The sequence below is a fragment of the Mustela nigripes genome, chromosome 2 (assembly GCF_022355385.1).
Source record: "Mustela nigripes isolate SB6536 chromosome 2, MUSNIG.SB6536, whole genome shotgun sequence".
Classification (NCBI taxonomy): Eukaryota; Metazoa; Chordata; class Mammalia; order Carnivora; family Mustelidae; genus Mustela; species Mustela nigripes.
This window is the reverse complement of record NC_081558.1, coordinates 51243421-51256496: the sequence shown is the minus strand read 5'-3', so window position 1 is coordinate 51256496 and position 13076 is coordinate 51243421. Positions and strand designations below refer to the sequence as shown.

General features: G+C 38.9%; 1 protein-coding gene across 14 annotated transcripts in view; it reads right to left on the bottom strand.

Annotated features, from left to right (window-relative positions):
- Window positions 1-13076, bottom strand: part of SETD5 (SET domain containing 5) — an 84817-nt gene that overhangs the window by 35022 nt on the left and 36719 nt on the right. For 3 of the 14 annotated variants that reach the window (XM_059390219.1, XM_059390222.1, XM_059390227.1), the window contains 9 exons: window positions 11469-11655; window positions 10426-10650; window positions 6983-7175; window positions 6596-6701; window positions 6061-6269; window positions 5664-5722; window positions 4762-4940; window positions 3796-3834; window positions 358-600 (listed from right to left, as the gene is read on the bottom strand). In XM_059390219.1, coding sequence (XP_059246202.1) covers window positions 358-600; window positions 3796-3834; window positions 4762-4940; window positions 5664-5722; window positions 6061-6269; window positions 6596-6701; window positions 6983-7074 — 927 coding nt within the window. In that variant the 5' untranslated portion in view covers window positions 7075-7175; window positions 10426-10650; window positions 11469-11655. Of the gene's footprint in view, window positions 1-357; window positions 601-3795; window positions 3835-4761; window positions 4941-5663; window positions 5723-5915; window positions 5957-6060; window positions 6270-6595; window positions 6702-6982; window positions 7176-8226; window positions 8301-10425; window positions 10651-10807; window positions 10906-11468; window positions 11656-13076 lie in introns of those variants that run through there. The other 11 variants (XM_059390226.1, XM_059390229.1, XM_059390221.1 and 8 more) reach the window with 10 other exon arrangements.

The window sequence follows — 13076 nt, the reverse complement described above, 5'->3', positions numbered from 1 at the left end:
AGAGAGAGAGAGAGAGAGGAGGAAGTAGGCTCCCTGCAGAGCAGAGAGCCCAATGCGGGGCTCAACCCCAGGACCCCTGGGATCATGACCTGAGCCGAAGGCAGAGGCTTTAACCCACTGAGCCACCCAGGTGCCCCCTATTTTACCTATTTTTAATTAATACTTTACAAATATGTATCCAGACAGTTTCCAGTCACTACAACTTGCTTTTAATTGAAGATGCTCAAGAGCTGGCTAATTTGTAATTCTAAGGGGTTCATATATTTGAAAGAAATGATAATCCCATTATATGCCCTCTTCTTGGGTTCAGAAAAGTCTCAACTACTTATAGGGAGTCTTTCACCCTTTGATTCTTACCTGCATTTGGGAACCAATAACTGTATTATTACAGGCCAATTCAGTCTTATTAATAGTGTCTAAAATAGCAGGTTTGCCCACAAATTCCTTGCTAGAATGTAGATGTTGTTCAAGGGCGTTCTGTACATCTGCACTGTACTGATTAGTGAAAGCTTCTTCATACTGATCAGTCCATAGTCTTATCCGATTTTCCCATCCCTCAGTTGTATTCTCATCTAAATTCTGTGCTTCAGAAGGAGAATTCTGTAGAGAACAAAGGTCATGTAGGTTAGGAAAATCCATGCATAAAAATGGAGGGAAAACAGGCTGAATTTCCAGAGAAAATTTATTTTCACTTGGCAGTTGGTATGGCATAAAAGAGTAATGGCTTGGGAGTCAGGGGATCTGGCTTCTAATCATGGTTTCATTACCAGTGAGATGCAAGGTCTTGCACAACTTCTTAAACAAGCTTCGTTTCCTCATTAGTAAAGTGAAAAATTAATCTGGATGATAGTCCCTATCCCATCACTGTGAATTTATGACCATTTTTAAATCACAGAAATTTTGTTCTTATCAGAAGAATGAAATCAAGCTCATAAGAAAATCTTGATAAAAATAAGCAAGAGATATACCTCAAAAGATTACAGTTTAAATTTCAATACTTAGAGTATCTGTGTACCAGCCTGAATTAATATTATTTCACTACTCTCCAGAATTTCTTTTTTTGACTTATTATTTTCATTATGCAATTAATACATGTTCATTCTAAAAATACATGTGACCCAAATAACCCGTGATCTCGTTTCCCAGAGACAAAGTCATCATTTTGGAGTATATCTTTCTAGCACTCTATTTCTGACAGTTTAAACAGCTGCACTCTGAGGAGGTAAGGTGGGGGCAGGGGAGTGCATAAATGGAGTGTAGTAAATGCTGGGAGGTACTCTGGTCTACTTCTCTAGGAAAACCACTGTCTTCTATGGTGGCAATACTGAGAAAAGATTATTTTATCTCAATAACATTATCCTAAACAGACAGTTTTTATGTCTGAGATACAGAGACACAGCTTAAGTCTGACACATGTTCTCCTCCAAGGTGTTAAAGACTTAAAGCATCATCAGAAAACAAAACCAACACCGATAGTGATGATGTCGTAACAGTGATGACTAGAAGGAAAAGATACCATAGTACCAAAGCTACTTGCAAATCCATGTCCACACTCAAGTTGCATTAAGATACAGGCATTAAGATATACTTTCTATGAATGACACAGAAAAAATTTAAGTCTATCTTCACAACTTCACACTTTTGTGTCACTGTTTGTGATTGACTTTTGTCTACCATCCTTTCCCCAAGGAACAGGGAAATGAAAGGAAAAAATTAATGCCTTTGTTTTCTACCCTTCTCACCAGAGTCCAAAAGAATGAACAATAAACATAGGAATCTAAGAAACATCTGAGGCCAACACACTGAGAACACAGTATCACCTGCTTGAGGTATCAGGAGCAGCTATGCAAAAGAAAAGTTCAAAACCTGAGATGTAAGGGTGTTTATCAGACTGGGGATTAGGGGAGCCCAAACAGTATTCCCAGGTTTAAGCATTCAGTAGTGATCACTAAACCAATGACTTACAACACTTAACGTGTACTGGAAGCCACTGTCACATTACTAGCTGTTGTTCACTAACACAACTCTGACTACTCTGCTTTCCCATTCTTCTGGGTACTCAAGACCCTAACTCCGTGTGTTTAAAGCATGGTTCTCAAGCAGAGGTGATTTCTGTCCCCAGAAGACATCTGGTAGTATCTGAAGTCATTTTTGATTACCACACCTGGGTGTATGTGTTACCAGCATTTAGTGGTTAAGAGCAGTCTCCAGTAGACAAGCTTTTGATTTGGGGATTAGAAATCTAAATGATAAAATCCATCCTTATGGCTCACAACCGAATCTTTGGCGGTGTTCTTACTAATAATGAATTGAGTACAAATTTGTAATCCAACTTAGAATTCAGATTTGAGAATCAAAATAAATGAATTTTTTAAATTATTTAAATTTTAAGATGCCTGTGGGACTGTCAACATCTTGAAAATGCAAGCAGTATTTACATGTAGAGAGGTTTATAAATAGTTTTCAGGGGCAGCCAGTCAATGGCTTTCAAAAAGGTTTTGAACACTTGGAGGCAAGTTAAACAGTTAGCTGATTAAAGAGAAAAAAGGCCTTAACAGCTGTGGTCAGAGCTCTGTCTGCCCCATAAGTCTATTTAAGATCCCCTCTAAGCAAATGAGACAAAAATAAAGGGGGTAGTTAAGGCAATTGTAATTTCTTACAGGAGAAAGAAAATTCTAGCAAAAAAAAAAAAAAATAATAACATTAGGCTGTGTTGCAAGACATCCAGGACTCTGATGCTCTTGGGCTCTGAGTCCTCTCCCACTGCTTTTACAGATATGTACAAGACTGTTTTATAGGTATATGCTAGGTGAAGCCTTCAAATTTTAGATAAAGGGTCACTTGTGATCTCTATTAACATCAGTTATATTAGTGTTCTGTATATACTTATGTATATTAACCTCAATAAAGCTTTTCCTTACTAAGATTTTAATGTTTATGCCATATAACTGTCAACAGCAAAGATCCTGCTTTTTTATGATTTACACATTTAGGGATAGGAATTCTTATAGAATTAAATTAGATCTTAATTCTAAGTAAGTGTTTTGAAGCCAACTGGGAGCTATGCTGTCCTCCTACATATACACAGGTAAAGGAAGATACCAGACAGTAAAATCAAATCTCCTTTGGGAAAACTGTTCTTTATCACCCAGTACATAAAAGTCTTTTTAAACCATTGCACGTAATTTCTCAATTCTCCAACCACCACCCAGTATCACCTTGTAAGTACTTTCATTTGGTAACTGAAGAAAAGAAACACACTAGCATCATTTGAATTTTCTATACCAAATAGACATGCCAGGAAAAATACAGTTCAAAACAAAGTAATTCCAGTAAGAGTAATTCCTATCGATAATACTACTTTCCTAACTGATGAAATTTACCCTCCCAACTGGTTATTAAAGCCCACATGGTGCTAGGGTGGGTGCAAAAGAGATCCTGTATCCCTAGAAAAACCTCAGTCCTGAGGTGGAGGCCAATTAGAACGACAGAAAACATCAGCTCCATTTTGTTTGGTAAATGTCACTTACCCCCTTTCACCACCCCCTCCCCTCAGAAAAGCGGCCAATGAAAAACCAGTAAATGAAGGCTGATTACAGAAAGGGAAAATATTTCAGAAAATGGCCAAGAAAACCTACTTTGGAGAAAGGCTCTACGAAAACTGAATGGCAACAATTACAAACTAACAAAAAGCAGAGTCCAAGATTCCCAGACCATCAATGTCAGGAAAGAAGCTGACCAAAATGCAAGATCACAGTGAAGTAAAACACAGCATCAGGGAAGAATACCCCTTACCTTCATCCGCAAGGACTTCCGGGATCCCTCTCGAAATGCCTATCCCAAAGAGGAAAACAAGTAGAACAAAACAAAACTTGGTACCAAGAATGACAGTTATACCTATCTGAGACTAAAACTAAGGCAAGAACTAGTGTTTTAGTCTGTCCCCTTTCCCTAGGTAACAAATACAATGGAATCCCCCACACTATTATCAAGAACAGGGGTAGCTCAAGGCCAGTCAACTTGGAGGCTAACTCTCTTTCCATGGTGAATCTAATTAACAGGGAAGAGCATGCATCACTTAAATCCTATATGCACCCCTGACACTAAAAGAAAAAGTAAATAAAAACATTTCATAAGGTTGCAGATTTACCAGTTTTGAAATTAAGAAGAAAACAAAGACCAATCCCCTTAACAAGGGGTGGACAAGTCACCTAGGAGCAACAAAGTTGCCATGATGGGGAAGAAAGAACACAAAATAGAAGAGGTTTCTCCTGGAGACTTTTTAGTTGAGAATACAGGAAAGTGACCACAACACTGAGGAAGCCTAGATCATTCAAGAGATGTTTCCTAACTTTTTTCAAACAAGGAAAAAACAATCAATCCAGTGACATGAGGTGGGCAGGACAAGAATTTCAGACTATGCCTCGGGACTGAGGAGGTGGGGAGATAATGAAGGATAGTGGAAGCCTAGACCGGAGGCTGCAGCACAAACAGGCTTGGCCAGATGGGGCTGGGATTTCATACCTGGGATGGGGTTTGGAGTAGAAGAAACTTTGTGCCAGTTGTGATGGTATGGAGTGGCAGAAGAGAGGTTGGTCTACATATTCACAACATAGATTAGCTGATTTTTGCAAGCAGAGCAAAAGTGGCCCTTCAAACATCTGGATCAAACACTTCTTAAAAGAATTTTGGCACCTTCTTGGTCCAAAATTTGGGCTATTTCAGACATACTTCTATTTAAGATACTTTTACCCTCCATACCTTGATTTTCTTCGTCTTTGCTGCTGTACGACCCTTTTCTGGACTCTTCTTCCGCTTCTTGGGTTTGGTTCTTCTAACAGTTAAGGTGATGCTTGTAGGTGTGTGCTGTGTTGCTGTGTACAACACAGTGGAAGGAGAAAGCTCCTCATCCCAGCTTTCTGTTGCACTGCTATCCCCACCTGAAAAAAAGTTATTTCATAGTTCACATGTTATACAAATAGTGTCCAAGCGCATTTTATTTTTTTTTTAAGTTTTTGTTTATTTATTTATCTGAGAGAGAGGGCACACAACCAGGCAGAGTGGCAGAGGAAGAAGGAGAAACAGGCTCCCCACTGAGCAGAGAGCCCAACGCGATTCTAGGACCCCGAGATCACAACCCAAGCTGAAGGCAGAGGCCCAATCCACGGAGCCACCCAGGCGCCCCTCCAAGCACATTTTAAAAGCAGCTTATTACTTTATCTTTATTCCTTTTCCATATTCAGGAAGTCATAACTTCCACTAACTCTGTCATGTGTAGAACATAAATACCCACCTTTCTTAGGAAAACAAGGTTCTTTCTGTATCACTGGCATCAAGCAGAGAAAGTCTGTTCGATATCAATATACTTCCCCCCCTTGTACTAAGTCCCCAAGCTTCATCATCTCAATGTGTTAACACAGAAAAAGGATCTGTCTTATTTGGTATGTGTGCTCACAAGGAATATTTTGATTGTTCTGGGGCTAAAATGTTGTTTCTGGAGACGTTAATTCACAACAAGACAATTACAAGAAGTTGTGAGAGAACTGCTTTCTCTTTCCATGAAAAGCTGGGACCATGGGGATTTATAGGAGTTCTGGAGATGATTGTTTAAATCACAAAATATTTATCTGTCAAAACATGGGCCCAACCCATTTTTGGCTCACCTGATATGTTGTCCTGCTTCCGCCGATGAAGTCTAATAACCTTCCCCCTGCTCATTCCCCTAAAGAGGGAAAATAAACTTAAAGTAGTCCTTCCAACAGCATGCAGCACATTGTTGCACACATGGGAGAAGTGTCTCTGCATATACTACCCCCTTCCTCCCACCTACCAAATGTTTCCAGGACATTAAATTTCATATCAAATTCAATAGCTTTAACATCAATCTCTCATTCCTTGTTGTCAGCAATTCTCACCTAGTGCAGAGAATTCGAGCCAAGGAGCACTAAGGAATCATCTACATTAACAAACACAAGAAAGAATACTTTGAGCTTTTCCCTACTAACAAGAAACCCTAATCCCAGCAACCCAGGCTTAAACTGAGATGAAGCATGATCTTACCTGCACTTGTCACAGTTGAGAAGGAAGCCATCCTGAGAAAGACCACAAGGACACCAGGTAGGAACAGTCTCTCCTTCAGAGTTCGGGCTGTCTCCACAGCGTTCCTCTACGGGCGACGGCAGGCCATTCAGGTCAGAACGAGGGATGATCGTCTGGACAGGGGGAGAAGCAGGAGGTGTCGGAGGAGGAGGGGCTCCGTAATTATGATCCTGAAAATAAGATTTTTTAAATCAACAGTGTCCAAACACTGGCCCCTCTCTCCCCTAAAGTATGGTACATATGGAAAGAAAGAAGAAAGTAGTACCCTTTGTTTTTTGGCTTCAACCAGGAAAGTGATAAAACAAAATGCCAAGGTCAACTGGGACATAAAAACAAGAACAATGATGCAGGGCTAGACGTCCGCTGGAGGCAGGGAAGTGCAAAAGGGGCAACTTCGTCATGCTGCATATAAACATTTCAAGAAAGTCACAATGTATAAGAATGGATTACACTCCAGGAAGATCACTGCTCTGGAGAGAAACAAATGCATACTCACAGCATAAGGCAGTCCTCGACACCCATGCCTCTGAGTGGTCCCATAATTATGAGTGGAATACACGCTCTTCTCATTAACTGCTGGACTAGCCTCCACAGATTCAGGGCTGCACAAAGGCGAAAAGCAACGCATGATAGCATAACACCTAATCTTCCCTTAAACTAAGACTTTTAACTTCCCATGCTAACCCCTCCTCTTTCCACAACCACCAGCCACTAGAATAAGAGAAGGAACTCAGTGAAACAATCCGATTAACATAACTAAGCCTATAAATAACAGGAGTGTTATTAAATGTGAATTTGTGTGTAACATGAAGCCAGTACAGGCAGATGTCTCAAGGCAGGCACCTGGAATACAAGGTGTCCCTAATGACAAACACAAACGTACCAGCTGAGCAGGGAGTTTCCCCTAGAGAAGCCACTCTGGGCTGGTTTAGACTCAGAACTATTCTTCTTAATTGGATCTCTTAATACTTCCATGAAACCTCACATGACATTTGCAGTGAGTGAGATGATGAAAGTGCCTTCTGCACTGCCCCAGGGACCAGGCCCTCTTCCATTCACTACCAAGACAGGATACCCTGAAGAAAGTACAGGTAAAAACAATGGCATCTTATATTTATCATACCTCTCATCTTGATGAACCCCCAAAAACCTTTGAAATATTAGAGTAATAATTTCTCATCCACCAATGACATGCAAGCATATCAAGGACACAATTACTTAACAGCTGCATGGTAATACCACAGAACTTCAAAATATTCAAAACTGTAATCAGAGGTTATTGTTTATTGACAAATAATAAGAGGAGTTGTGGCTACCATTCTGAATCGCCCATTATTTTCTAGGTGCTTTTATATACATTAAATCATTTACTCTGCAACTAGTAAACCTAGCACCCCATTTTTACAGAAGGAAAAGTTGAGGTGGTGAGATTACGTGACATCACCAAGGTCACACACTGACAGAGGCAGAATTTGAAACAATGTCTAATTCCAAATCCTGTGCTCTTTCCACTGTGCCTGTCTGGTTTGGAAAACCAGGTTAACATTCTATCTTCCAAGAAAATGATAAGAAAATTTAAGTAGCCAGGCTTGTTGAGAAGCCTGGTGTGATATCTTTTTACTCTCACTGAATGGAAAGCAAACTGTTCAAGTATAATTTAATATAAAAACATTGTAAATGTGTTCAAATTTGGAAATTTAATTGTAAGCCTTTACATGATAATAAAAAGGCATAGGTAACAAAGGACAAAACACAAGTTTTGGGGAAAATAAGAACTCTTTACTCTGATTGTTACTTGATTCAAGTTTTTGGGAATTTTGAAAGATTATTAAGGAATGCAATCGTATGACTTTGCTAAACTCAGTAATGGATTATCTGTCATTTAAATTAACTAGAACAGATTCACAAATCAGAAACTCCAAGGACAAAAATAACTCAGCCTTAGAGATCAAAGGGTCTTTTAGGGAATCAAATAATGCATGGTTTGCTTTAAGGAACATACGTTTTTCCTGCTTTCAAGTATACAATACACATTATTCAGCAGGAATAAACTATGCAGTTCAATGTGGTGCAATGTCAGCTGAGAAGTGAGGGATAAAAGAAAATTCTGAGATATATCCAACTCACCCAGTTATATGCTCCAATACTGTGAGAAGGGATCTTATTAATAACAGCAAAGGTAATTTCTAGGTGAAGAAGAACTTTAGACATAGGAAAGTATTCTGTTAGTGAAGTGCATGCATTTTATTCTTTAAGAGTGTCTGCAAAATGGGAACTGGGGTGGGGGTACATCAAGAATGCAGGTCAGTATTCTTGAGAAAAGATGATCTGACATGGCTCACTGAGAGGCAATCAGCTCTGAGTATTAGGAAACAGGTGGGGTTTCCTAAATGAAACTGAAGGGAAACAAGCATTAATAAAATGAAGGCAGAATTTAGTTTCTATGATGGACAGTTAAGAGAAAGTAATAACTTTCAACACTGTTAATTTAGTAAATAAGTATTCCAAAAAAGCTGTATGTATTTAATATAAGAAATTTGGTACCACTGAACACATGGAGTGAAATATGGCAGCTGTTTATTAGAAATGGAATTTTTCTGGACGGGAAAAAGGAAAGTGGCATGAAATAAAAGATGGCCATGGAGATGGAGCTATGTTGGTTGTATCTTACCCATCTCCAAACTGGGTAAATATGAACATATGCACTTCATGTGCAAGTCTAGGGAATAAAAATAAAATGTGTTTTGTGGAGGTTAAAAGGCCATCCCACTGGACAATACTTTCTAGTAAAGCACAGCATTTAATATATGCGTGCCAAGTATTAAAATTTAACCTCATGTCTTTTGAAAAGGAAACTGCAATTTTCATGCTGGCTATCAATTAAATAGTTACATGTTGATCAATAACTATACCATTTCCTAGTATATTTCTTGACATATATATCTGCTCTTATCTATACTTCAAAATATGGATTAAAAATCTGGACTGTTAGGATTACACTTCCTTATTAGCCAACGATTTTATGCAAATGTAATTATAGCCTACGTCTAAACTACTATGACAGCTGGGCACATACATGGAAGCCATGCTAACGACAGATATTGCATCAATTGTGTTTTAAATACAACATGCAACCTGCTGCTATAATGTTACCTCTTGGAAAATGTCTAAAAATCATTTATGGGAGAACTGTAAATTCAGAAAAATCCTTGCTTTTATTATCTAGAGGTTCTCCTACAAATACATAAAAAATGCATAATGCCTACTCTTATTATCAGATTTAAAATCCCATGAGATACAGTATAGGTCTTTTACTCAGTTTAGTATGTTGCCTTTCACACCTTTAATTTTAGAGTGCCCAGAACAGTGGAATATGCATGACAGTGGAATATGCATGATGAAACATTAAAACATCATCTAAAATGCAACAGAATGGTACATAAGCTAACTGCTGACATTCTCTTGCTTTATGGAAATACTAAATGAGTAACTGTGTAACAACAGTATCAGAAATCTGTCCAGAAATTACAGATGAAAATGTTCAGGAAATAGAAACATGAGAGTCAAGTTTTTAGGCCAAAAGTCTGCAAATACTTTTGGACTCCCTAGCAGCATTTATTGGGTGGTCATCTCTGCACTCTGGGAAAACACCAGTTTTAAGAACTGCTTTAGGGTTTTTTCTCTACTAGTCCCAAAGTCATTGCTTTAATCTCTCTGTTGAAATTTTCACAAATGTTAATGCTGTCTACCTGTGTAGTTTATTAGACAATTTATGTAAGAGGCAGTGGTTGACTTTATAAAAAATCTGTTAACACTATACAATTATAGTTCTTAATGCAGGAAGATTTTTTTAAGTATCTGGGAAACAGTTACAAACTTGAAAGTCTCAGCTGCTAGCATAACTGAATCTCTCAGGCATGCAAAAAAATAAAAACAAAACAAAACAGGAAAAAAAGCCCTGGAAGGAACACAATTCCACCCTTCCCATCCCCCACCCTCCATCTTCCTTTTTATATAGGAATAAGGCCAAAAACGTTCAGTTCTTGACTACCCAAGAATATAGTATACTGCTTCTTGGAGTAGCTCCATTTTAAGTCTTCCTCTTTAAGGAAGACAACAGACAGTTAAGTAATCCTAGGTGGCTTTGTAAAGAAAATATACATGCTCTTTACTATATTAGCAGTTTTAAGGAAGAAAACCACTATTAATCAGGGATGCAGTTGAACCCAGAGCTCTGGTACAGTTGCTTTGCTTTGCTGAAGGGGAAAGAATCCCCAGGGACTATGAAAATGGCAAGAGAAACAGGGGAATTAGAGCAACACCCACCTCACTCAAGAAGTGGCTGTGGGATCAAGAGTCTGAACTGGACCTGAACATATTCAAAACACCAGGATTTTTCCAGCCCAGACCCTAATCCCTGGTACTGCCTGGAATAGACTTGGCTTCTGGGGGTGTGCTGCCCCCTAGGCCCCTTGGGTCTCTTTCGCTGGACTTTCACATCCTGGTGTAGTGCCACTTCGTCTTGAAAGGTAGGGGGCTTCCACTTCCTTTCTGTAAGCAAGGAAGATTGGGTACAAGGGAGGTAAAAGGACAAAAGGGGGAATCTGTGAGCAGGGGGAATCTTGGACAACTTAAAAGAGAAGGGATACAAAAGGCTAAAATTTTTTAAACTGTGAATAATATATAAAGTTTTATAATGAAGGCCTACCTTCATTGCCATTTGGTATTTAAATTCTTCAAGAATTGAGAGTCTATTTTAGGGATTGGGCTTTTCGACAAACTCTGAATTCCTAAAGCTGCTCTTAGCTGAAAAAAAAGTTTGGTACCACTGATTTTGAAGGTCCTCTTTCTAGGCAATGAATATTATATAAAAACAGATGACACTACTTTCAATGTTTTCTACCCCAAATAGGAGAAGTTCTAAGTAACCTGCCCATATAAAGTTTTAGCCCCTTTACTTTAGAACAGTGAGAAGTACATAGGAAGAGGCCTTCAAGGAAAATCAGTTGGAGAGAACTCCTCATCTCCCTCCTCAGACTAATCATTAACACTACAGAAGCACGTAGTGACACCTACTTTATTTCAATCTTCCCCACCCATCAAAACAAATGAAAATGTAATCACTACTGTGCAAATTTAATTCAATTATATTATTTACTAAGAACCCCCCTCCCCCATCCTTTTCCTCCCCTTTCTAACTCTTTTTTTCCCCTCCAACTTCTACGGGCAAAAAGGGAAAGGCCTAATGTCATTAATGGTGGGTTAGACTCGGGTTTAGAAAATACTGAGTACTTATTATTAGATGCCCATAAGAAAGTTATCTCCACACAAACTGGTAACACACCTACTACCCAGAAAGTAGCACTTACTCTGATCCAGCAGCCATATCTGAGTAGGATGTATCTGGTGTGGTGACTCCCAGAGGGATTGCAATGCTCATGACGTCCAATACAGCAGAGAGTGGAAATCACCGAGTCCAATTAATGGAGACTGGCCACTCTGAGAGTGGGGGTGAGCTGCACAGTCTTAACCAACATGTTATGGACATGAGGAATCCTGCCACAGAAAAGGAACATATCTAATAACCAGATAGTTCTTTACATTTAACCTAAATGATACTGAGTATTTTCCCATTTTTATTTATTAAAAAAGATTTAAGTATTTGAAAGAGAGAGCGAGAGAGTGCACCAGTACTAGTGGGGGAGGGGCAGAGGGAAATGGGGAGAGTGAAACCTAAGTAGACTCCTGCTGAGCACAGAGCCCAACATGGAGCTCAATCTTATGCCAGAGATCATAACCTGAGCCAAAACCAAGAGTCTGATGCTCAACCAAGTGAGCCACCCAGGTGCCCCTATTTTTCCATTTTTAAAGTAAGTCTTTTAAGGGATAAATATAAACAAGTACAGCAAAGGATCTACACATTGACCTATTTTATTGCGTACTACATTAATATTCTACAAAGTGAGGTAGCAAAAGTTATGCTTATTTTCATTTCATTTCAATTCAATCCACTGCTAAATATAAATAAAAATATAAACTGTAAAGAGTAGTTTCATAATAAAGGTTAGAAAATCTTCTATGGAAAAGCAGTGAAATACCTTGAGTGACTAACCATAACCAGTGGAATCTGGGAAGAAAAAGACTCACAAACTACTAAAGTATAAAAAGTTAAAAGTACATTAAGAGAGCAGGACAGCTGGCTCACTCACTAGAGCATGTGACTCCTAGATCTCAGGGGTGTTAAGGTCAAGCCCCAAGTTGGGTGTAGAGGTTACTTAAAAAATAAAATCTCTGAAGGGTGCCTGAGTGGCTCAGGTCATGATCTCAGCATCATGAGATCAACTCCTGCCATCAGGCTCCACACTCAGTGTGGAGGCTGCATAAGATTCTCTCTCTCCCTCTCCCCCAACCACCCCTTCCCTTCTCTCTCTGAATAAAGAGGGAAAAAAAAGAGTATATTAAGAAATTTGAAGGTATGGTGCAAAGCGGAAAAAAGTATACTCTATACAATTTACATTAGTGGTTTTGTATTAAACTACTTAAAGAATGAAACCAGATGGGGCGCATCGGTGGCTCAGTGGGTTGAGCCTTTGGCTCAGGTCATGATCTTGAGGTCCTGGGATTGAGACCCGCATCGGGCTCTCTGTTCAGCGGGGAGCCTGCTTCCCTCTCTTTCTCTGCCTGCCTCTCTGCCTACTTGTGATCTCTCTCTATCAAATAAAGAAACAAAAATCTTTAAAAAAAAAAAAAATAATAATGAAACCAGAAATATTTTCTGTGGGAGGGAAGAAAGTCAGTGTGAATGGTAAAGACCCAAGTTAATAAAGAATTTTGCAAAAAGACTACAAAAAGAGTCATGATTGATTTGCTGATTCATCTTAAGACAAATAAATTACTTATTTTACTCAATTTTACAAATAATTATTCCATTACTTATATTAGAGAAATTTAATGAAATGAGAAGTACGTGATTACTA